The 25,134-nt window shown below is 41.1% G+C and overlaps 1 protein-coding gene across 9 annotated transcripts in view; it reads right to left on the bottom strand.

Annotated features, from left to right (window-relative positions):
* Nucleotides 1–25,134, bottom strand: part of LOC139265895 (eukaryotic translation initiation factor 4 gamma 1-like) — a 131,075-nt gene that overhangs the window by 71,048 nt on the left and 34,893 nt on the right. For all 9 annotated transcript variants that reach the window (XM_070883446.1, XM_070883445.1, XM_070883449.1 and 6 more), the window contains 3 exons: nt 23,950–24,129; nt 22,125–22,218; nt 14,059–14,174 (listed from right to left, as the gene is read on the bottom strand). In XM_070883446.1, coding sequence (XP_070739547.1) covers nt 14,059–14,174; nt 22,125–22,218; nt 23,950–24,129 — 390 coding nt within the window. The remainder of the gene's footprint in view (nt 1–14,058; nt 14,175–22,124; nt 22,219–23,949; nt 24,130–25,134) is intronic.

The raw sequence follows: 25,134 nt of genomic DNA, 5'->3' as shown, positions 1-25,134 counted from the left end.
CAAAACCTTAATGCCATTTATCAGAGCCATATGCCAGGTGGCTCAGAATTTGCCTTAGCGAGCACACCCCTGATGTATACACAGCCCAAGAAAATAGGTTATTCTTCCATGTTGGGGGGGGAGGGGGAGAAAGAGACCAAGAACTTGAAGTCTAAGTAAGGCTGGAGATTCTAGTGACTTCCAAAAGCAATATAGATAAATAAAGATTGAACCATGTTCATTAACAGACTGTTGGAGAGAAGATATGAAAGCAATCTATTAGCTCCTCCAACAGCATTGTGAAAACCTCGCAGGTCTAAATGCGCAATTAATTGCTTGGCAAAATTTAACAGTAAAAGTGTATTATATTTCAAACCTGTAAGGGGTGGTTTGCAGGAGTCAGCTTTCCCTTCTGACCTTATATGAGCGGTTCCGAATCGCTCCCACACCCTTGGTTCTAGACACTGGAATTATGAAGGGACTGTGACAGACTTGGACAGGCAATCGGTTTCAAGGTAGGAATCAGGTATGGCTTTGTGTTTAAAAAGTAAAAGGCACACCTTTAATAACACACACAGACCAATGCACACTGAAGGGTACAACATATTGAATAAAATGTCAAATTACAGCCTGTGGGGAAAAGAATACAGCTTAAACTCTAAATGGGGTAAAGAGGAGAATGCAGATACATTTACACAAGTTATCCCAGCCTCCCCCCTCCCAATTCCCCAAACTAACTAAGTTATAGCTCTGAGGGTTCAGGGGCTATGCTCACCAATCCCTTTAGACAGTTGCCGGTGAATCACGGTTTCGGGGTTCGCTGCACTTGGCCTTCTAGGCGAGCCGTACCCCGGATGAAGGAGAGGACTTCGGACTGCGTAGTCTTCAGTTGGGGTGGTCCGTTGATGCACTAAGTTGCGTTTCGGATGTCTGGGATAAGTACCCACTTTCTTTGGTTTTAGTTAGTCTCTTCAGGTAATTTCTCACCCGTTGGCCGTTCAGAAGTAGATTCTAGAGTGGAAATAAATGTCGATTCTTCGGGTTTTGCTGAGTTGGTTTTGGTTGGTCGTTTCGCTGGTTGTGGTAGCCCGGGTTTGTCAATTTGGTTGCTGACAACCTTCCATTTCATGGGCCTCGTGCTCAGTCGGTTTGACGATTTCTTGTAGATTCCTTCACGACTCCATTTCTTCACTCCCCAGCTCCGGTTGCTTGTGTCTCTCTGTGTTCGAGTCTGTGCTCTGCTTCGTTCTAGTGTTCTGCTACTTGTCTTCTGCTTCTCTCCTGTGTTCTGCTAGTCTTTTGATTGATTGGGTAATTCGATTAACTCTTAGAGGGTGAATAGCCTGGAGTCCTTAATGCACGAATTTGGCCCCACCTCCTGTATTTAGTAACTCTTTTTCGCAGCCAAAATGTTGTAGAATCTTAAAATTGATATGCTCCTTCCCATAGATGTTTAGGGGATCTCAAGCTTCTGTAATTTAGGTCCATTTTGAATTCCCTTTCCTATGAGTCCAAACACTTGGGGGTCTCCATGAATGCATCCCCTTTTATCCCCCGCAGGCTTCGTCTGCCCCTTTAAACTCATTTTAAAAGCCCAGAAAGGGATTCTTCTCCTCTGCAGGGGAAAGGTACCTGGAATCTTTGCGAGATATTGGTAAATTCTACAAACCCAAAGCCATGGTTTAGGCATATACACCTCTACTAGAACAGAATAGAAAATTATGTCCCAGTTATTTCAGGGATTTAAAAGTAAAAAGTAAATAGACGAGGTGGTTTTACTTGCAGCTTGTTGTTCTAAAAGTATTAAGTTTGTAAACCTAAAAATAAATTAATGATTGGTGCATAAGGCTACTGCAGGACAACTAGCAAATATTATAGCAGCTGGTGTCTGACACTCAAACAGTTTTAGGAATCCAAAAGTGCAGCACCATATAAAAGCAAATTATATATCGCTTTTTATACACAGCACTGAATTTGCACAAGTTGCTAATTTCCTCTTGTATGAACACAAAAATTAGTCGAGGAAAGACCAGCTGATCCATCAAGCCTGTGCCAAACTGTCATTTTGTAATTAAAAATTGTGCTGCCCAATGCTCCCACCAATGCAGGCAGCCATGTAATCCCTTGGGGAGACAAAATCCCCAAGTCAATTCGGGGGAAAAGATTTCTGGAAAGTATTAAAATGTTCGTTTTCCAATGGGCCAGGAAAAAATAAAAGAGACGCTGACTTATTTCTTTAATATGTATTTGGCACACTGAAATGATTGCCAAAAGAAACAGACGAGGTTCTTGATTTGAACTCTTAAATGGCAATTTGGAATTGCAATGGCACAGAACCCTTTAAATTCCAAGTATTATCCGTAGTCTGTCATGGAGACGCTACATTTCATGACAGAAAGGCCAAAATTTAACTTGCAAAAGTGTACCCATTTCAGGTGCCAGTTTCGTAACAACACCTATCTGGCCCATTTTGCCAATATAAGACAGCTCAATGTTGTTAGGTGTACTACACTGGATCTAAATCACTGAATCGAAGCATAATAGCACTGACCATTTTACATTTAAGTTAAAACTACTCTGATGTATTCTTCTTCAGTCAAGTTTTCTTGATCATTCATTTTCCCCTCCTTGCCCCCGATATTTATTCATGTTGGATGTTTATTTGGGTTACTATGCAATACTGTTCAAATGTAGATTTTATATAAATGTTTGGTAATGCTCTAAGATGGTACACACTTATATGGATACATTGTTGTTAAAAACATAGCTTTACAGGTAACATGCGTGCTAATCACACTAACATTTTACCTGATGTAGCTCAAGGGTTCGGTCATAAAACAGGTTGAACCTCCTTTATCCGAAAAAGGGGTGGTTGCGTTAAATTGGATGGTACAGGTTCTGGACGCGGGAGGGGCAGGGCAGTTCTGGACAAGGGAGGTTCAACCTGTATTAACAAGCATACATCCTTTGCTGCTCTTCAATAGAATGAGAGAAAAAACTGGGCAAATTCAATGCATGCATGAAAATATCAGGCTGATTTTCAATTTGCTTTTCTGCATTTGTTTTTATAACTACTGAGTCAGTAACTATCCTGCCCATTAACCACAAACTGCTCATCACATTCAGATTTCTCTCCATTAATTCTGGAAAAGTCCAGTGTCAACTGTTTAATCATCTGATTTTTAAAACTGGTTTTCATTTACCCAAAGCAATTGCCCCAGTTTGTACCCCTTAGCAAAACTTTACCAGGCTGTTTATCTCGTTCATTGCAAGCATTTAGTAAAGCAGGCAGGCTAAGTTTTAAAGTCAGCCACTGGCAATCTATCAAACTTCATCAACTATGTAGTTCCAAGCAGCCTTTCTGTTCGAGGTGTGACTTCATTGATAAAAGTTAACAGTTATGATCAATAGCAAATGTTTATAGAAACCACGGTCAAAATGCTCTTCCTTCTTCGCTTCGCAACGGACATTCATTATCGTCAGTCCCTTGGAATCGAGGAAGACTTGCTGCCACTCCTAAAGTGAGTTTTTTGGTGACTAAACAGACCCAGTCACTGATGGGACAGATATGTTTGGGGGGGGGGGGGCACTGATTTATCACACGCTCCTTCCGCTGCCTGACCTCACCACGCTCGCAGCGTTGAGATTCGAAGAGCCCAACACCCTCCCGGATGCACATTCTCCACCTAGGGCGGTCTTCGTCCAGGGTCTCCCAGGCATCAGTGATGTCGCACTTCACCAGGGAGGCTTTGAGGGTGCTCACCTTTGGCTCGTTTGCCATGAAGAAGCTCGGCATAGAGCAGTTGCTTAGGGAGTCTCGTGTCTGGCATGCGAACTAAGTGGCCTGCCCAGCGAAGCTGATCGAGTGTGGTTAGTGCTTCAATGCTGGGGATGTTAGCCCGGGTGAGGATTCTGATGTTGGTGCGCCTGTCCTCCTAGGGGATTTGCAGGATCTTGCGGAGACATCGTTGGTGATATATCTCCAGTGACTTGATATGTCTTCTGTAAGTCGTCCATGCTTCTGATTCATACAGGAGGGTGGGTATTACTACAGTCCTGTAGACCATGAGCTTGGTGGTAGGTTTGAGGGCCTGGTCTTCGAACACTCTTTTCCTCAGGCAGCCAAAAGCTGCACTGGTGCACTGGAGGCGATGTTGAATCTCCGTATCAATATCTGCCTTTGTTGACAGGAGGTTCCCGAGGTATGGGAAGTGGTCCATGTTGTCAAGGGCTGCACCGCGAATCTTGATGACTGGGGAGCAGTGCTGTGCAGCGAGAACAGGCTGGTGGAGATTTGTCTTACGGATGTTAAGCGTAAGGCCCATGCTTTCATATGCCTTGGTGAATACATCGACTATATCCTGGAGTTCAGCCTCAAAGTGCGCAGACGCAGGAGTCATCTGCGTACTGCAGTTCAACGACAGAGGTTTGGGTGGTCTTGGACCTGGTCTGGAGACGGCGTAGGTTAAACAGCTTCCCACTGGCTCTGTAGTTTAGTTGGTGGGGATCTTGTTGACAGTGAGGTGGAGCATGGCAATGAGGAAGATTGAGAAGAGGGTTGGAGCGATGACGCAGCCCTGTTTGACCCAGTTCGGACGTGGAATGGGTCTGTAACGGATCAGCTGGTAAGGATCATGGCCTACATGTCGTCGTGGAGCAGGCGAAGGATGTCGACAAACTTTTGGGGGCACCCAAAACAGAGGAGGACACGCCATAAGCCCTCATGGTCAACAGTGTCGAAGGGCTTTGTAAGATCGAAAAAGGCCATATATAAGGGCTGGAGCTGCTCCCTGCATTTGTCGTGCTGCAAAGATCATGTCCGTTGTTCCCCGTAGGGGACGAAATCCGCACTGTGACTCCAGGAGGAGTTTCTCGGCCACAGGGAGAAGACAGTTGAGGAGGACTCTAGCGACAACCTTCCTAGTGGTCGTTAGCAGGGAGATTCTCCTGTAGTTGCCGCAGTCGAATTTGTTTCCCTTTTTAAAAATGGACACCATCAACGCATCTCTGAGATCACCCGGCATGCTATCTCCCTCCAAATGAGAGAGATGAGGTTATGTATCCTGTCATATTTTAGCGCTTCAGCAGGAATTCCATCCGCACCTGCAGCCTTGTTATTCTTGAGCTATTTTATGGCTTTGCCTACCTTGTGCAGCGTTGGGAGTTTTACTGAGATTACTACTGAGTTTCACAGACATTAACTCAGTTTCTCTCTCCACAGATGCTGCCTGACCTGCTGAGTATTTCCAGCATTTTCTGCTTTTAGTTCAATTATCTTCCTTGGACTTAATTAATTATTCATAGAAGGATTTCATGACAAGCAGAGCAACACCCCCCACCACTGGAAAGCATCAGCTATCCACCTCAGAACCTCATACCATGAAATAGGAGAGTCGGATTAATAAGGCATACTGTAGCAGGCATCGAAAGGGAGTCACAGTAGTCACAAATTCAAGGATTGTCACCTTAAAGGACACATGCAGAATGATTTACATTAAGGTGGGGGTGCGGGCAGAGAGAGAGAGAGAGAGAAAAAGAGAGAAGATGCCAGTACACAGGAGATTTTTCAAATGGGAACTTTGCAGTTGTGGACGAGAGCTAAATATCCACAAGAGAAGAGTTGAATTTGTAGCCAAAGGGGAAACAGGATGACAGGACTCATTGGGTTGGATGATAGTTAGGTGGGAGGTCTCCCTTATGAACTGTGCCCATTGATAATTCCTACTATTTCCAAGAGCAAAAAACAGCTTTCTCAAGCATTGGAGATTGGTTAGGTTAAAGTAGTTCTGCTTGGATCTACAAAGGTGTATGGATAACAGCAGGTAGAGGTCAGAAGCGAGCTAAGGCAGTCACACCTACAACACCCAGCAGCTTCTAAACAGACTTTGCCTGTAGCCCACCACATAAGCCCCGACACCAACTTTTAAAAAAAAGGCACCGGTAAGCAGGGGGGGGGGGGGGGGGGGGGGGGGGAGAGGAGGAGGAGAATGAGATGGAAATAGCGTCATGCAGCAAACCAACAAGAATGAAGAACGTTAGAGACATTCTAGATCGCCGCTAGCTGAGAAAATGTGACAGTATTGAACTGTTTTGTTTTGAGTGGAGATTCAGCACTATGCTTCAATACAAGATTTTCCTTCCTTGGCCACCCTGGATCTACCCAAAGGGTCATTAAAATGGAAGAAAATCTAGCACTAAATATTTACCACAGAGTTCTTCTTCATCTTAATCCAACAAATTCAATTAAATACTAAAATACATACCTCTTACAAAAGGAATCAAAATACTTCTATTTTGGCGTTTGTCTAAAATAACAATTCTATTGCAAATTGTAATTTTGAAACTGCAGTTTAGTTTCTCCAAACCATTTATTTACAAGTTAGTGTCGATTTTCCAGTACCTGCTCCAGTTGCAATTTAACAGCCTTCTTTTCTCTCCTCTTCCCCACCAAGGACATTTATTGCTAGATTTATAGGCTTTATGGATTACTGCAGCTTTAATAACCATTTTAATGTCCAAGTGGCAATGTGAAAGAGAGGGCTAAATGCATAATGAAGTAGATTTTCATTTTCCCTTAAATAGGTGATGACGACATGTGGGGATGGTCAATAGACACCGCTGTTGATTATTACAAGCAATATTCTGAAAACCTAAATTCTTATGTCCCAATACCACTTAATTTCTTGCATGCCTCAACTTTAAGGAAGTAACACATCTAAAATTAAGAGCCTTGGGATGTTTTACCACAAGGCACTATATAAATGCAAGTTATTGAGCTATCTCAGCCAATTTTCAGCTATCTGATCAAGTCCAGATATGCACACTGGGTTGTCGTAAAAAGCAGAATGGCTGGCTAATTTTTCAGCCTTAACCCAATCATTAAAATAAGCTTGTGTGGCCCCAAAATGAACTAGCTCAGTACAGAGTAGAGGCCGAATCTGGGAAATTTCCAGTCGAGCTCTAGATTTTATTTTGACATCCCAACAGAGAGCCCTGAAATTTTCAGCTGCACAGGTCTACAGACCAGATTGCTATCCTAGTCCCAGCATCGCAAGCATCCATGGCAGACTGCTGCAAAGATATGGCTGTCTGGATATCTGTAATAGTCTGTACACGGTCTTTAATTGGAGAAAAGATTTAGGCCATAATCTTAACCTAGTGTACTCAATTTCCATTCGGGTAACAGATTCGTAGCTATCCAGTCTTCCAGATACTTCCCTTCTCTCAATCATCAACTTCCTCAGGAAATAATACACACATCATCTTTGGCATCTTAGTCAGTGCCACAATCCCAGTGAGAATCCACATCAATGAAAGTGCAGAAGACACCAACACAATTGTAAGCACTGGACAACAGCCTAGACTACCAACAAAACAATATGGTCAAACACAAGGTCTTATGGGAAAGGCCATCTGATGAAAACAGAGAAATGGTGTCAAGCTGTTGAGAGTGCCTTCAATTTAATTTCTCCCTGTAGAGGAGATATATTACTATTTTATGTAGAAGACAAATGAGGGGGGAAATTTTGATTTTGTAATTGATAACATGTTTAATACTGGTCTGGAGTAAAAATAAAACAGGGAAGTTGGCTCAACTGTGGCTAACAAGGAAAATTAAGGATAGTGTTAAAAACCAAGGAAGAGGCATATAAATTGGCTAGAAAAAGTAACAAACCTGAGGACTGGGAGAAATTTAGAATTCAACAGAGGACGACTAAGGGTTTAATTAAGAGGGGGAAAATAGAGTAAGAGAGGAAGCTTGCAGGGAATTTAAAAACTGACTACAAAAGCTTCTATAAATATGTGAAGAGAAAAAGATTAGTGAAGAAAAATGTAGATTCCCTTGCTGTCAGATTCAGGAAAATTTATAATGGGGAACAAAGAAATGGCAGACCAATTGAACAAATACTTCGGTTCTGTCTTCACGAAGGAAAACACAAATAACCGTCCAAATGTACTAGGGGATAGTGGGTCTAGTGAGAAGGAGGAACTGAAGGATATCCTTATTAGGCGGGAAATTGTGTTAGGGAAATTGATGGGATTGAAGGCCGATAAATCCCCGGGGCCTGATAGTCTGCATCCCAGAGTATTTAAAGAAGTGGCCCTAGAAATAGTGGATGCATTGGTGATCATTTTCCAACAGTCGATTGACTCTGGCTCAGTTCCCATGGACTGGAGGGTAGCAAATGTAACACCACTTTTTTAAAAAAAGGGAGAGAGAAAATGGGTAACCGGTTAGCTTGACATCAGTAGTGGGGAAAATGTTGGAATCAATCATTAAGGATGAAATAGCAGTGCATTTGGAAAGCAGTGACAGGATTGGTCCAAGTCAGCATGGATTTATGAAAGGGAAATCATGCTTGATGAATCTTATGGAATTTTTTGAGGATGTAACTAGCAGAGTGGACAAGGGAGAACCAGTGGATGTGGTGTATTTGGACTTTCAAAAGACTTTTGACAAGGTCCCGCACAAGAGATTGGTGTGCAAAATCAAAGTGCATGGTATTGGGGGTAATGTACTGATGTGGATAGAGAACTGGTTGGCAGACAGGAAACAGAGTCAGGATAAACAGGTCCTTTTCAGAATGGCAGGCAGTGACTAGTGGAGTGCCGCAGGGTTCAGGGCTGGGACCCCAGTTCTTTACAGTATACATTAACGATTTGGATGAAGGAATTGAATGTAATATCGGCAAGTTTGCAGATGACACTAAACTGGGTGGCGGTGAGAGCTGTAAGGGGGGAAGCCAAGAGGCTGCAGGGTGACTTGGACAGGTTAGGTGAGTGGGCAAATGCATGGCAGAGGCAGTATGTGGACAAATGTGAGGTTATCCATTTTGGGGGCAAAAACACGAAGGCAGATTATCTGAATGGCAGATTAGGAAAAGGGGAGATGCAACGAGACCTGGGTGTCATGGTTCATCAGTCACTGAAAGTGGGCATGCAGTTACAGCAGGCGCTGAAGGCAGCAAATGTTATGTTGGCCTTCATAGCCAAGGGATTTGAGTATAGGAGCAGGGAGGTCTTACTGCAATTGTACAGGGCCTTAGTGAGGCCTCACCTGGAATATTGTGTTCAATTTTGGTCTCCTAATCTGAGGAAGGACGTTCTTGCTATTGAGGGAGTGCAGCGAAGGTACACCAGACTAATTCCAGGGATGGCTGGACTGTCATATGAAAGACTGGATCAACTGGGCCTTTATTCACTGGAGTTTAGAAGGATGAGAGGGGTCTCAGAAACATAAGATTCTGACGGGACTGGACGGGTTAGATGCAGGAAGAATGTTCTCGATGTCGAGGAAGCTCTGAACCAGGGGACATAGTCTTAGGACAAGGGGTAGGCCACTTAGGACAGAGATGAGGAGAAACTTCTTCACTCAGAGTTGTTAACCTGTGGAATTCCCTGCTGCAGAGTGTTGTTGATGCCAGTTCATTGGATATATTCAAGAGGGAGTTAGATATGGCCTTTACGGCTAAGGGGATCAAGGGGTATGGAGAGAAAGCAGGAAAGGGGTACTGAGGGAATGATCAGCCATGATCTTACTGAATGGAGGTGCAGGCTCGAAGGGCCAAATGGCGTACTCCTGTACCTATTTTCTATGTTTCTATGTAAAGCTGATCTCATAACTCTCATACACTAAATATCCACATGGTCAGAACTAAAAACTACACTTCTTTAATAAAAATGATATGATGTGATGGAGGAATGGTTTAAACCATTTAGCTTCTAGTGAAACCAATTCCTCCAGCAAAGTAGTCAGCAACTCAACTGAAAAGGTTTTAGAACCACCCACATTGAAATTCCGAAATTGAATTCACTTTAAGCACTTATCCACCTCGAACTACAGAAGACCATAATCCAGGATAAATGAAAAAACATCAGAGGTGTTGTCTTTCAGATGGGATGTTAAGCAGAGGCCCTGTCTGCCTGTTGAGGTAGATATACAAGATTTCCAAGCACTTCTCATGTCGGACCAACATTAGTCCCTCATCCAAAACCACCAAAAACATATTGGCCCAGAATTTGCTGGGAGAATAAAAGTTAATTGCGCATGCCGTTATTAGTTGAACAAAAAAAAAAAATTTTAAGCAAAGAAAAAAGATATGCTGCGAGTTGTGAATCACCACAAATTGCCAGCCAATTTGCTCCTGCTCCATAATTAACCTCGCCATCAACCTAACTAGGAGTTTCAAGAAATTGCTGCATTTAGCTGTTAAAACAAATTAAACTCGCAGCATAAAGTTAGGACAGATATTTAACGAAGGACCTTTTAATGATTGGATTTATATTCCTGCAATGTCACTCACTCAATCGCTCCAGCCCAGAAAGGGAGTAAGGATCTCACTTCTGCAGGTAGTAAATTGTTGCTTTTTAAAAAAAATTCAATACAGGTAAAATCTCTGAAATCTAGAATCCTCAACCGAATCCATGCCGGATTTCGGGTTTTTCCAAATTTCAGACGTCGTTGCCTTGCACTGGTGCTCAGGGCTATCCGGAGCAGAGGGGAAGGATTCCCAACCCCAATGATGACTCAACCCCTCCAGGTAGGGTCAGTGAGCCTGCTGGCTGGTCATCGATGAGCGGGTCCCTGGGCGAGTGCGGACTGTTGGCACGGTGCCAGAGGGTGGGTGAGGTGTGGTGTGCGTGCGCGCGATACTTTGACTTACTTTACTTTCTGCAATAGCAGCCGATCAGTGTCGCACGGGGGGTAGCCCCACAACCCAGGAGCCGCTTAGAGAGATCCGTACCGTGTCCCTGGTTGGGGATTGCAACCGTGCCACCACCGGCATTGCAGTTGACCCACTCACACAAGATGGTAAATGGAATAAAATGCAGTCTGTGTTGCAGTCCTATCATGTCATGTAATCTAACTAACTGCAATGTTGGCCTCATGTAATGTAAGTTTATTGCACTGTAATGTTGGCCTCATGTGATGTACTGCAATGCATATATGCATTCTGTCTGATATGTAATACAGTACTACAGCAGTGGATATTTAAGACTACGATAAGTCACTGTACTATGTACTAATACAACCCTCACCCTTTCCCTGCTGCCAAACTTTAAAATGTTGTTTTGTACTTCCAGGCTCCAACAATTTAGACCAGTGACAGACGACAGACCCACTGCCTCCACCTCTGGCATCACCCAGCCCTCTCCTGAAGAGGAAGAACAGGAAGAGCTGCTGATCCAGCAGCCAGTGGAGGTGGAGCTGGAACTGGTGTTGGAGATGGGGGAGGATGCATCCACCACCATGGAGTCTATATTCAGGGGATTTCGCCCATGGGTCCTCTGATTCTGCCGAACCAAGCTGTGCGCAGCAAGGCACCCAGTGTTGCAAAGCTTTGCCGCAGCGACGGAGGTTGGTGCAGGAAAGGTCGGTTGCTGTAGGGCTGTACAAGGACATGGTGTGTCTGTCACAGGCCAGCATTGACATAGGTCGAGCTGCTCAAGGCCATGACTACAATAGCCACTAACATCACGGCTCAATCAGAGTGGCTATCATAGGAAAGGTTGCGTATGATCGCCGCGGTGGGAGCGAACTGCCGACGCCGTCAAAGCCATGCGGCAATCGACAGATTCGGGACATGGCGCGGAACCCCCACATGCCAGGTCGACAGCACCCAAGGGCAGGGAGCCGACATCATCTCCCAGCCTTCCACATCGCGAGCTTCTGCCGAGACCCCAGTTAATGCGCCTGCAGTGTCTCCCTCTCTCTTCACCAACCTCCCCCGCCACGCCGACAGCAACTGCACTTTGGGTGAGTGCTGGACGGTGGCTTGCTATAAACCTGGGGAGGTCCATGCCCACAGGCACTGGGAAAGGGGAGGGCAGCAGTAAGAAAGGGCCGGGGGGCGGGGGGAAAGAGGAGGAGAGTAGTCCCGGGGTGGTGTTCCATGCGGCCACGGAAGGGGCAGACGGCGTGGAAAGTTAAGCGTTTGTTATTAAAGTTATAAAATGTTTGTTAAAGTTGGTATTAAAGTTTTATAAATTTTGTTAGTTATTAAATTTGTAACAGTTGTAAATTTTTTACAAAGTTTTGAAATTGTATATTTTAACATTTTTTAGATAAACGATTGAAATTGAATTTAACCATTCTACAGTGTTAAACTTTTGGGATAACAGTTATGAGGGTGCCAAAATGCAGCCCTCCGCATTCAAGCAAAGTGTTCATTTATGAACTGCTGACGTAACAATTTTGCAGTGGCATACGCTCCACATGCCCTCTGCTGTGGTTTTGCGGGTGGTGCCATGGGTTCATCTGCAAGCTCCTCGTCATCCTCCTCCATCTCTCTCACTCTCTCCTCAGGTGGTCCCACAGTCCCGTGGCAATTCCTGTCCCCGCATGATTGCTAAATTATGCAACATGCAGGACACCACTGTGAACTTAGCAACCTGCTCAGGGCCGTATTGCAACCTGCCTCCCGAGTAGTCCAAGAATCGGCACTCCAATTGTCTTTTCAATTATGTTACGCGTGGCTATATGGCTTTTATTGGATCGCTGCTTGGGTTCTGTGTGCGGGTTCCGCAGAGGGGTCAAGAGCCAGGTAACGAGGCCAAACCCTTTGTCACCCAGCGTCCAGTATTTACCTTGTGGCTCAGATTTCAACAAGTCAGACACAGTGCTCTCCTGCAACATATGCGCATCATGGATGCTCCCTGGAAAGTTGGCATTCACTGCCATTATCCGCTGTGTATGGTCGCACACCAGCAAGGAAGTGAAATCCCTTACGGTTTTGGTACACCTCCGCCTCCTGTAATGGTGCTCACAGAGCAATATGGGTACAATCAATAGCACCCTGCACCTTGGTGAAGTCGGCATGCGTGCAAATCCCAAAGCCGTCACTGAGCCTCCCTCGTCTTTGGGAAGTTTATAAATTCCGTCCGGCGTGCATACAGTGCTTCGGTTACGTGTCAAATACACCGATGAGTAGCATACTGAGAAATAGCGCATATGTCCCCAGCTGATGCTTGAAAAGACTCACATGAATAAAAGGAAAGTGCCACAGTCACCTTGTTCTCGACAGAGTGCAGTAATATTTGTGCTACCGGGCTGCAGATCTGCCTTAATGAGCTCTCCTCGGAAGCGCAGCCTTCAGACACACTGTTGATCGGTCAAGTCCAAGTATTAACACTTCCCCCTGAAGATCCTTTGTGGCTAAGGCCGCGTCCTCATCATCATTCTGCGACCTCTTCCATGAGCCTTATAATTTTGCTCAATAATCTTGATCACATCTGGTTCCTCCATTAGACAAGTTGTCAGGCCCCATTCTTTTTAAATCTCCATAATATTTTTCAATCAAAAAATTAATAAAATGCCTTTCTATCTTAATTTACTCAGTAAGAGTAAATATACCTTTTCCAATCAAAATCACACTCTAAAATCACTTTTCACCTCAGATGCAGAGCTGCTGCTTTAGCTGACAGTTCCCGATTTCCAAGATGGCGGCTCCGTGCATTCCCAGCCACTTACCATCGCGTAAAACCACCATTTCCAGAGCGGTATGCCGGTATGCGATGAAAATCGCACTTTTTGGGCGGTCTGCGGGCGGTCCTGCATGGCGGACGGTGTATATACCGCTCGCCGATATGTCATTGATGAATAATCTGCCGAGCGGTATGTCGCTGTTTTCTGACCAAAATCACCTTTTTGGACAGTACGCGGCAGTATGTCGACCAATTTCGGACCTTTAATGTTTGTTTGAAGGCCTTTTGAGCTTAATTTAAAGGAATGAAGTGCGTTTAAGTAGCAAGACACATCAACAGTGCTGGAGTCAGAAAAAATATTGGCATTGCAAATGATATTCTGTTGTAAGCCAACAGACCACATATGGGTAATTGCACAAGGACATTCACATCAATCCCCAGCAATCAGACACGTTCAAATGAAACAGCAACTGGTTTAGAGGAAATGTACCAAAGATGGTAAATTTCCATTAGAAGCATCTCACTGAAAATTAGCTCAGCTTGCAAACAACCTAGTTTTAGGAGAATAATTCAACACAAGAACATTAGACTTTAATCATAGCAAGAATCTTTAATAACCTACCAAAGGGAATGGCAGTTTAGCAGTAAACCTACCTGTTTACGTTCTCTTTTTGGAGGCATTTGCGGCTGTGCTGGATTTATCATAACAGTGGCAGGTGCCACTGGTGCAGAATATGGTTGCACTCCCTGTGTTGCTGGATAATAAGTTCCTGAAGAAACAAAGTTTCAACAACTTTAAGGGCACATTGTCCACCTGTTGCAAGGTTAACCTCTGATGGTTACTTTTAAAAACTGTTACTTAAGGTGCATTACAAATTATATATATTTTTTTAAATTTACATTGGTAACCAAACAAATGCTAGAAACTTAAATCAATACAAATGTTCTCTTCGTTCCTTTCATCCCAAGTTACAGCATTGGGGACACAAATTATTCAGTGGCTTATACAGAGACCAAGACGAAAAATATTATCTCCCATAACACAACACTCCTCCTAAGAATATTCAACGGTATCGTGTGAGGGGGTCGTGGGAGAGAGCTGTACGCCCCCAATCTTTAAAAATACACTTGCCCAACTCCTCCCCTCTTCCTAAACCAAATCTAATCCAATGCAATCTCCATCCAGACTACGTGTCTTTCTTTCTCTGAACACTTGTGTTCTCTGGAAGAAAATCACAGCACAAAGAAGCTGTCTACTTCATTGCTACAAGTCCAGGGAAACACTTCAGAAACCAGGATACCAAGACATTTTTTCAGTTGACATCATATTTTGAATATCAACCATAGGAGACAAATTGTGGGTAGATGAGCAATTAAGTTGTCGTTTAAAGCTTTTTAATAATTTTCTTGGAAGTTTCAGACATGTTTCCCCTATTAGTTTTTGTATTTTGATGCTGAATTCTTTATCTGCCTGCATCCATACAGTGTGTTAATCTGGACACATTCTACTATTTCCTTTATTTTTTCACCTGACTAAGGCTTTAATTGCTTGCGAGAGTACTATTCCAGTTACTGGGCACCCTCCAGTGCCTCATCTAAAATGGCCATTATCCACATGCATGAGCTTTGATCGTAACTGGCAACAACACACTATTTCACAATGTGCGTCACAACAGAGGGACCCTGTCCTACCCATACCAGACACACAACTAAATAGCGATCAAGATCGAGAAACCTCGATCGTTTATATCACTTGAATTAAGGATATCAAGTCTGTAACATTCTTACTGGCTGACCAGCCAACTCAGCACAGACCAGGGACAGAATCCTGGCCTTCGTGATCTGTAAGCTTCAAATACTTGGTGAAAAAGATCGGAGTCATTCTAGGAGGACTCGCTTCAAACTTTTGTTAACTTAGTTTTTACATCTGAACACATTGATGGCCTGATTTTGAACCATTACAATCAACAAAAAAGCCAGAAAAGAAAACAGACTGGAGTATACAGCAGCATCTAAATGATTAGCATTTTTAAACACACAGACTAATACTTGGTTTTGCAGTGCAATAAAACTTAGTTCTAAGTGTTTGAGAACCAAGCAAATTCAAATCTCAATACTGTATACTATTCATTTGAAGTGCAATTATCCAAGTATATACATGAAAGTGCACAAGATTTTAAAAAGTTGACTAATCTCATTGAAAGTCCAAAAAAAAGCTAAGTGTTATATGCATCTTTATACATGGAAATCGTAAATCTTAAGACAGAGGTACCTAAACATGCGTCATAAAAATAAATTAGATTCCAACCGAAATAGGTGGGTACCTGTCCCATCTCAAAAAAGGTTCAGACAAATGAAGTGTAAAAGTCAGATTAAACAATTTTTAAATCAGAAACTTTTACATATTATATTTCTAAAGTCAAAAAATTATTGCAGCAAGTGTGCCTGAATTACATTTGGCAGACATCTGTAGTCATAAATAAAATGATATTTACACTTAAGTCTGTGAAAATTAATACCCAACACTCAAATTTCTAATGCCTGTACTCATTTTGTCCATTATAGAAGTACAAAATGGAAGCAAAAAGCAGATGCATCAAATGATAGTAAATGCAGTCACAGAAAACCAACAGCACTGTAAGCTGTTCAGTGTTAAACACAAATTCAACAGTTCATTAACCTACATTGCATAAAATGTACAGCTTACTTCATTATTTTCCCTTCCACTTAACTTTTATTTTTAAAACTGTCTAGTGGCTGTTGAAATATGGAATAAAGATCTTGTACTCAGATGACTGCATTGTTGACTCCAAAGAGCACAAGCTATATATAGATACATCAACAGCATGAACAGCCAAGAAATAAAAACAAGTTCAACAGAAGACCCCATTTCAGACCAACGAATTTAACATTAACACTTCTGAAAAATGTATTCATCTCAGGCAAGTGCACTTAGATCCATTAGTTTGCTTCAATTCAGTGGGGAAAGCATTTGTGGAGTATAAAGTCTAAATCACTTCAAAGCACTGCTGTTAAAATTTAACTAAACTCTAGCAGTGCACAAATCAAGCAGCAAAGACAGAAAATGTACTAGATAGGGAACAAATATGGACAGCATTTTGTACACAATGTCTAGTATGTGATACTACTATTGCACTTCTTGCTCAATGAGATTTGAAACTAAAGGCTGTAGAGTGCATTTCCAGTATACTGAAATACATTCCACATTGTCTGCGTAAAAACACTTTGCAGAATATAAAACAATTGGTGAAATTTCAAGAATCACAAAAAGGTTCAAGGGGAAAAAGTACCTCCAAGTTTAAGGCAATTCAGAAAACATCCGATTGCCAAAAACAATTAATTTTACAATCTTTACCTGCAACATCCTGAAATTTGAATTAATTTTACAGAACAGAGATAAAGGGGCAACAGTAACAGCCAGCTTTATGGCTGGAGATCAATTGTTGAGATTTAAGTTCATGGTCGAAAATAATTAACAAATGTATTTTCTATTATTGCATTATAACTCAGGTTTACAAAATCCTAATTATTTCAATCAATTTGACAGCCTATTTCTGTTCAGAGGCTGTCAGAACGCTGCATTGTGATCTGTTAATTACATGTTTAAACATTTTGCGATGATTCCAATTGGAAGGATTCTCTATTTTTCCCCCATTCAAAGAGGAAAAGAACAATTCAAGCCAGGAACTTACTGCACAGGTAATCAAACAGGTCCACAGCTCAACACATGAATAGATCATATTCTACCTGCAAGCAACAAACATTTTTCTTTTCTTTTTTCACTTTGTTTTCCTCTATCTGAAGGGGTTCACTAATATTGGACAATTGTTCTACAAGTACAATCAGCACTCTGGCACTCACTCAAGTGGACATTCATGGAAACTTACAGCATGGAAAGAGGCCATTCAGCCCATGATGTCTGTGCTTGCTCTTTGACAGAGCAGTCGTGCTTAGTCCCATATCCCTGCTTTTTGTCAATTGCCCTGTAAGTTGCGCATCCTCAAGTATCTATCCGACTCGGTTTTAAAATTATTTATGAAATCAACTTCCACCTCCTTTTCAGGTAGAGCGTTCCAGATCCCGACAGCTCAGTGAAAAGATTTCTCATCTCCCCTCTAGATATTTTTCCAATGATTTTTAATCTATGACTTCTAGTTATTGACCCACTCGCCAGAGCAATATTTTTCCCCATTTACTCTATTTAAAAACCTATAATCTTGAACACCTCTTAATCTTCTCTGGTCAGAGAATAGTCCTAACTTTTCCAACCTCTCATAACTGAAATCCCCTCATCCCCAGAGCATCCTGGTAAACCTCCTCTGCACCCTTTGCATCTTTCCTGAAATGTGGTGCCCAGAATTGTCCACAATACACCAGCTGAGGCCCTGCAAGTGATTTTTAAAGTTCCAGCAGTGAGCCTCGACAGAGAGTTGAAGGGCTATTAGATTTTGGAAAGCTTACAACCCAATCCAGTCTCAAACACTTTTCTGCACATGTTGATAGATAGCAATCAGAAGCAGTGGACTTGACCAATATCCTCCCCTGGCCTTGGGACAGAGACCTCTTAGTGCTGCCGCGAGATCACGTGACACAGGCCAGATCAGACTGGAGACCTTTTTGTCTATTAGCACAACCCATTAACTAAGGATCTCACTTAGCCCATTTTTCAAGGAAGGCATTAAGTTATTTTAAAAAGTACCAACATCCAAGAAATCAGCATTTTTCTCAGTAATGACACTCAGTACAATGAGCTTCTGGGTTGTAAGTTTCCCACTGTCAAATAGCCCTTCCACTCTCACTGTTGAGGATCACACAGCAAGAAGCAACGAGATCATGCTAGAACTTTAAAATCACTGGTTAAGCTTCAGCTGGAGTATTGGGGATAATTCTGGGCACATTTCAGGAAAGATGCTGTATTAGGGCTAACAAAGTGAGTATGATAGGGCACTCAAACTTCTACCTTCAAATAATGAACTGCAGAGAACTTAGAACCTCCATCTTAAACCATTATTTTCACTAAACAGACGTTTACACAATCAACCTTCTGTTTTGCAGTACATTAACTAGAATGTGCTTACTGGACACTAGTTATCAGCACAGAAAGATTTAAAAAAAAAACAAAAGCTAAAAACATATTTCCTTCCTCCACCCCATGAATGAAGTGCTGTTCTGAACCAATTACAAACTGTGGATCATCTTTTAAAACAAAGCTTTCCAATTCACATAGAAATCATCAATAATTCTAAACAATGGTCAATTATTTCCAGGATAGCTAGTAACTCACGAGGCTACTATTGTTACCGTGTGTTATCATTTGAAAACAATGCTGCATAGTACCGATGCCTTTTCAGCCACTAGTACAACTTCCACAGCCTTAGACATCTTGCAAATTATAGAAATCATGTATTTGTTTCAAACTTCTGCAATGCAAATTGGTTTAATAACCAAGAACAAACAGTTCCAAGACCATAAACCATTCCATAATCCATTACATCCAACTGTCACAGGCATTACATTGTCAATAGAAATGACAACTAGTAACCAAGATTTAGATCTTCAAAAGTAGATTTATTTTTATACCATACAAGTTGCAGTTTATATTCTTCAGTACCAGAGCTGTAACTATTTTTCATTAACATGCATGCTTGTTTCCCCAACCCATTCAACATAGTTACCCTAATGCTGTCCAACACAACTAGCTGTTTTTTCTTCCAGTTAGCCCCTTCCCATTCTCATGCGCACACTTTGTTGTGTCCTTTAAAAGGAGCTCCCAATGCAAATAATGGGATAATCCCAATAATCAAACTGATCTCTTTTAATAGATAATTAGCAACAATAATGCTGTATTATTATATCATATAGACTAACCCAAAAGATTATGCTTAAAAGTATTAAAATAGGTGCATGGTCAGAACAATTGAGTGTTCCAGAAAATAAACCATTTAATATCTAGATAATGCAACAGCATTGGGGTGGGGGCACTTGATGTATGGCAACGCTCCCAGACCAATGTTTATTTGCTACAATTCAAAACTACATGCACATCTAAAAATACACACTCAAATGCCACAATGTCAGTTAAACTAGTACACAGTAAAGTTTCTCATCCAAAGATTTTTCTGAAGCTTCGTTCATTAAACAGCAATGTTAACTTTATGTCTCTGTTTACCATCTACACTTCGAATTATTTCAAGAATTCGAAGCATTCGGGAACAAAATTCAAAAACAAGTTCAACCAAACTAGAAATTAAGCATGCACCCAATTTCAAAAATGTTTGAGCCACAATGGCTTGGTAACATATGCACTGTTTATTAAAGATGTGTGGTTTTATTAACTAAAATCGGCATCAATAAAAATAACTTCAAAATACTAATTTTAATTACAAAATTATGTATTTAAATAAAATTTAGTGTAACTAAGATCAAAATTAGTGGAAGTATCCAATACCAAAACATTTACTATATAAGGAAAAGTAACCATGGCTTGCTAATCTAAACTTGAATACCCAACCGATTACAGTATATTCAAGAGCATGGTAAGTATGCAGAGCACAGCTAGCCAGAACAAACCATTAATAAATTAACTTACTGTAAACAGCCAATTCCTTCCTTAACTTTTCATTACTTAAATTGTCATACTCTACAAGGGTATGAATCTAACTTACTCCAGAAGATTCTTAGCTGGTTTACAGTACTTCAAGGTGAACTTACAATTGTGTGTCTCATTTTTATTAAATGATAAATTTCTATTAAAGCCTGTATTAAAAAAGGCTATCTTTTATTAAGAAAAGTCATGACACTGCTAACTTGTGTATTCCTCACACTCAAATGACACAATATGACAATTAGCTATTCATAGACAGATTAGTGGGCAAGCAATAGGACTGCTTTACAGTAGACTAGGAAAGTATACCAAACTGGTTTGATGGATACAAAAAGTCTTGCAATTTTAACTTTCTCCACTTAGGCAAGCATTTTACTTCTGCTTAGCATATCATCCTGACAGCAACAAGGAGAAACTCACCATGTTATGAAATTAAACACAAATCGGTGCTCTGCCATTCCATGGCGCAGCACACTGGTACACCACTCTCTTGCCTACCCAAACAAAAGATTGTTTTTTTGTAGTACAAATTTTCTATTTGGTACAATTATAGGTATTAGCCCAAATAGCAATCCTAATTTTCATACCCTGTTTGATACATCTTTACCTTTGCAAAACAGTTACACCATTATGACAAACCACATGACACTAAATGTTATCTGGCATTGAACTATGTATTAAGCTTAGCCTCTGAAACCAGCATTTCTGCATTTACTAGAAGAAAAAAAGCCAAGAACTCATTTTTGCATCAATATTGCAATCTCCCCATAGAAATGCTTATTGCTAATATATAAGCTGCTGGGTTCTAGCAGAATGTATTGTCCCAAGCCTGTGATGAGATTTCAAAATGAACTCTCTTTCTGATGCATTTAAATGAAGAGTTCTAGCAATCTAAATCCAGCACATGGTTATAGCACAAAAACTGTTGTTTCAAAGTGGTGTTAGGCAGACCGCAAGAATGCATTAGAATGTGGAGGATGGGGCCAAGGAATATTATTGGGGTCTGACCAGGCAGTATTTGATACAGAAAGTGACAATATCCCACTCTGCTGTACTGAAAATCTCTTATTTGGAGCAGTGACATAAAATGGAATGGTGTCTTTGCTTATGAAACACAATGAATAACTCAGTAACAGCACTGAATTTTCAAGTTAGGTACTGGCTAGCTGAATATAAATTAAGCCACCTTTTGGCTTTGGAGAGGGTACAGAAGAGATTTGCTAGAATGGTTCAGGGATGAGGGATTACAATTACATGGATAGACTGGAGAAGCTGGGGTTGTTCTCCTTAGAGCAGAGGAGACCAAGAGGAGATTTGATAGAGGTGTGTAAAATTATGAAGGGTTTAGATAGAGTAAATTAAGAGAAACTGTTTCCAATGGCTGAAGGGTTGATAACCAGAGGGCACGGATTTAAGGCGATTGGCAAAAGAACCAGAGGTGGCATGAGGAAAAACCTTTTCGTACGAGTGGTTAGGATTTGGAATGCACTGCCTGATGAGGGTGGTGGATACAGGTTCAATAGTAGCCTTCAAAAGGGAATTGGATAAATACTTGTAGAAAAAAATGCAGCGATATGGAGAAAGGGGGAGTGGGATTATATGGATTGCTCTTCCAAAGAGCTGACACAGACTCAATGGGTTGAATGGTTTCATTCTGTGCTGTATTATTCTGATTCACCAAAACGTGCCTAAACACCATATTTTGACCACATTACATAGCTGTGGCCCCCATGGCTTAATATGCCATTAATGCTGAATTATTGGCAGTTTTATGTTGTGGATTCTTGTCCATTAGGAAGAGAGTTGACTAGCCAAACATACATTTACCAGGCAGGAAACTTCCCTGCCATCAGTCTGGGCTCTATTTGAATCCCAATAGCAAAGGTAAAACGACAACACGTTTTCACACTATGCCACCTGGTCCCCAAAATACTAAGTTTGTAACTGGTACATTTCAACAGATAGGGTTTTTTGTTTGACGTTCTACTTCATGACCATGTAGAAGTTACCACACTTCCCAATTTTTCTCTAATTCATACAATGCCTACAACAACCAGTGAGAACTTTAAATCCTAATTAAGTGTTAAAATCTTACCATAAGGGTACTCCCCAGGATTTGGGTTTGAATAAAATCCAGTTCCAGGTGGAACAGGATACTGCTGAGTTGGCTGTACAAATGAAGAACGAAACTGTAAAACAAAAACAAATTTCACTTTCTTTCATGTTAACATTCAGCTATAAAAGCAAGCTTATCCTAGAAGAGTAACCTCTATCACCTGTAAATGATCACAATACGTGGCATTTTTTGTTAGCAATAACTGAATGTTTAGTGCTCTGCACCAATGCATGTTGGTATTAATCTATACATTGCAACTGAATATATTTGATTCCATTGTCGAATGACCTGTGCAGTAGGAAGCTTTTATACGAAGCAAATCTCACCATAGATTTTCAATATGAACAGAAGTTGGAGAATTAGAAAGTAGAAGATCCAAAAGGCCAGTGAGTAATGTACCAAGTTCATACCAGCTGGCTCATGACCACGTTGTTGCTTTAAAAACAGTAATTAGTCGAAGTTAATGAAGCAACTGATTTCTGTGATGTTCTATAAGCAAGATTAACCTCAAGAAAAACACCCAATCTAGGTAAAGTGGCGACATGGCTAGAAGGATAGCTGTGTTCTATCATTTAGAGGAATAGTAGTAAATACTTGTTTTTTTAAAGATTGATAAAATGTAGAGTGTCCCGAGGATCGTTATTGGGACCTTAGTCTCCATTTACTCCAATTATTTGGACACTGGCAGAGGGAATATGAAGCCTTACTAATATTAAGAGGCAACAGAAATGCAGCAGACTACAGGAAGGGAACAGAATGGGAAATGAGTAGATAACAAATACAATGCAGATAAGTACGTAGTATAGTTTGAGAAAAACTATGGAAACAACACTATAAATGCCAGCATCTTTAAATGGAGCAGAGCAATCAAGAGAGCTCAAGATGTAGATGCACCATACATCGAAAGGATAGCAGGTGGAAAAAGCTAAGAGAAAATTGGATTATAGGTTTTATACAGAGAGATATTTAATACAAAAGCAAGGTAGCAGTGCTGAATTGGTGCAACGCATTGGTTAGGCCACATCTGGAGTATTGGGTATAGTTCTGGGAACCCCATTATAGAAAGAATATTTGAGCCATGGAAAAGGTGTAATGTAGATTTACTTGGATGATTACAGGCATGTGGGAATAGTGTTCTGATGACTTAAAAAAAAACTATCACTGCATTCACTGAAGCAGACATGGTTAAGGAGTTAGGAGATTATATAATAGAAGAGACCACAATTATGAATTGGTTTGCTAACAGTGAAAAGATTATTTCCAATAATTGTTGAATCACCAACAAGTATAGAAATGCAGGATTGGTACCATGTGTTGATAGGTACGGTTAGAAAGAATTAATCACACAATGATTCATTAGAAAATGAATTGCTTTATCACAAGTGGTTCCTGAAGCCTAGTTAATCGTGAAATCGGAGGAAAATTAAACACAATATTCAAAGAAATTAGTAAAAGGCCACAGTAGGAGTATCATGCAGTTTTGGACAACCCATTAAATGGGATTAGTCTGGATTGCTCCAGTGTGGGAAATGAGCATCTGCATGATGAATGAAATGGCCTCCATCTGTACGTTTACCTCAAAGTGACTGCCCAGGATTGATAAATGAATGCAGTTCTTGCTGCAACATTATACATAAAACGTTGTTTTATCTTAACAGCACAGGGATTTAAGTCTAATATATTGCCACTTTGGTTCTTCAACACTATATTAATTACTTGGCAGCTTTAAAAAAGTTTCTGGAAACTAGCAGTATCTGAAAGTAACCTATAAAATTAACAATGCCCATGTATAAAAGATTCTTGCCTGGCCTGGAACATAATAAGGTCCTGATGACTGATATGCGGGTATCTGTTGTGTCATCATCATAATAGCCTGTGAACCAGGTGGGTAGACATGGGTAGCAGAGGCCACGGGTCGAGTCGTTGCACTACTCTGAACCCTGGAAGCACTATTCTGTTGCTGGGCTCTGTTTGGGTAGTATTGCTACAGAGAAGAGAAAGAAAAGCACAATATAAACAGAGGGCTCAAGCACACTATGCTGTATTCATATTAGATCCAACATTAGAAATGTTCAGCTCTAATCAAAAATTTTAGTCACCTGTGAATTTTTGTGTCCTGTAAATCTGCCATTAGACAAAATTAATTCTGTATACAATTTACACAAAACTGGATGCAATTTTATACCAATAAATTTAACCGCAAGGGATAAGCTAAAATGCAGGTCTAGAAATGCCAAGCTAAGAATACTCATTCTCACTTACATAAATCATATACAGAAATGGAAGAGTTCAAAAAAGCTTTCTATGGGATCAACTGCACTTCAAGAAATCATTAGTAATAAGGGCCGAGAGTTACCACTTCGCTGCAATCGAAGATAGCTCTAGTTTTAAGTCGCCTTTTTTTTTGCTCATTCGCTCACACTGGGCATGAACAATTTTGTGGGTGAGGCCGGCTTCTAGCACGGTGTTTTTTAATTAGCGGAAAGATTGCAGAAACTCAATTTGCACTAGACATAATTTGCTTTGAAAGTTCATCGATCTTAAGTTGGTTTGGCCAATTTCAGAAGAATTGCACTGAAACAACCAGCGCATCCTAGCGGAAATTTCCGCCCAATATATTTAAAGCGAACCAAATGGCCACAGGGTCAATAAGTATTTAGAGATTTAAGTAGCATTCTCCAAAACTGTCACAGTACTAGAATGGAAATTATGTACTGCGAAATTTAGAATGCACATGCAGAGAAGGAAAACCAAGCTACGACTAGGGTGTGTTTTTTAAATGCAGTCCATTCCTCTGGATTCAAAGTTGCTTCATTTAAATTACTGGGTAATTTTTTTTCTTGCAAAAAAAATGGCTGAATTATTGGGAGCAAACTGAAATATCCACTCCCCTTCACGTTTATACTTTGAAAAGCCAACAGTGTCTCACAATGTCTCCCTTACCCCCACCACACAATTCATTTTGTGATAGGGTGGGTGGAAGAATTCC

This window comes from Pristiophorus japonicus, chromosome 6 (assembly GCF_044704955.1).
Source record: "Pristiophorus japonicus isolate sPriJap1 chromosome 6, sPriJap1.hap1, whole genome shotgun sequence".
In the NCBI taxonomy this organism is placed as follows: Eukaryota; Metazoa; Chordata; class Chondrichthyes; family Pristiophoridae; genus Pristiophorus; species Pristiophorus japonicus.
The sequence above is the reverse complement of the archived record's forward strand: the minus strand, read 5'-3'. Positions and strand labels throughout refer to the sequence as shown.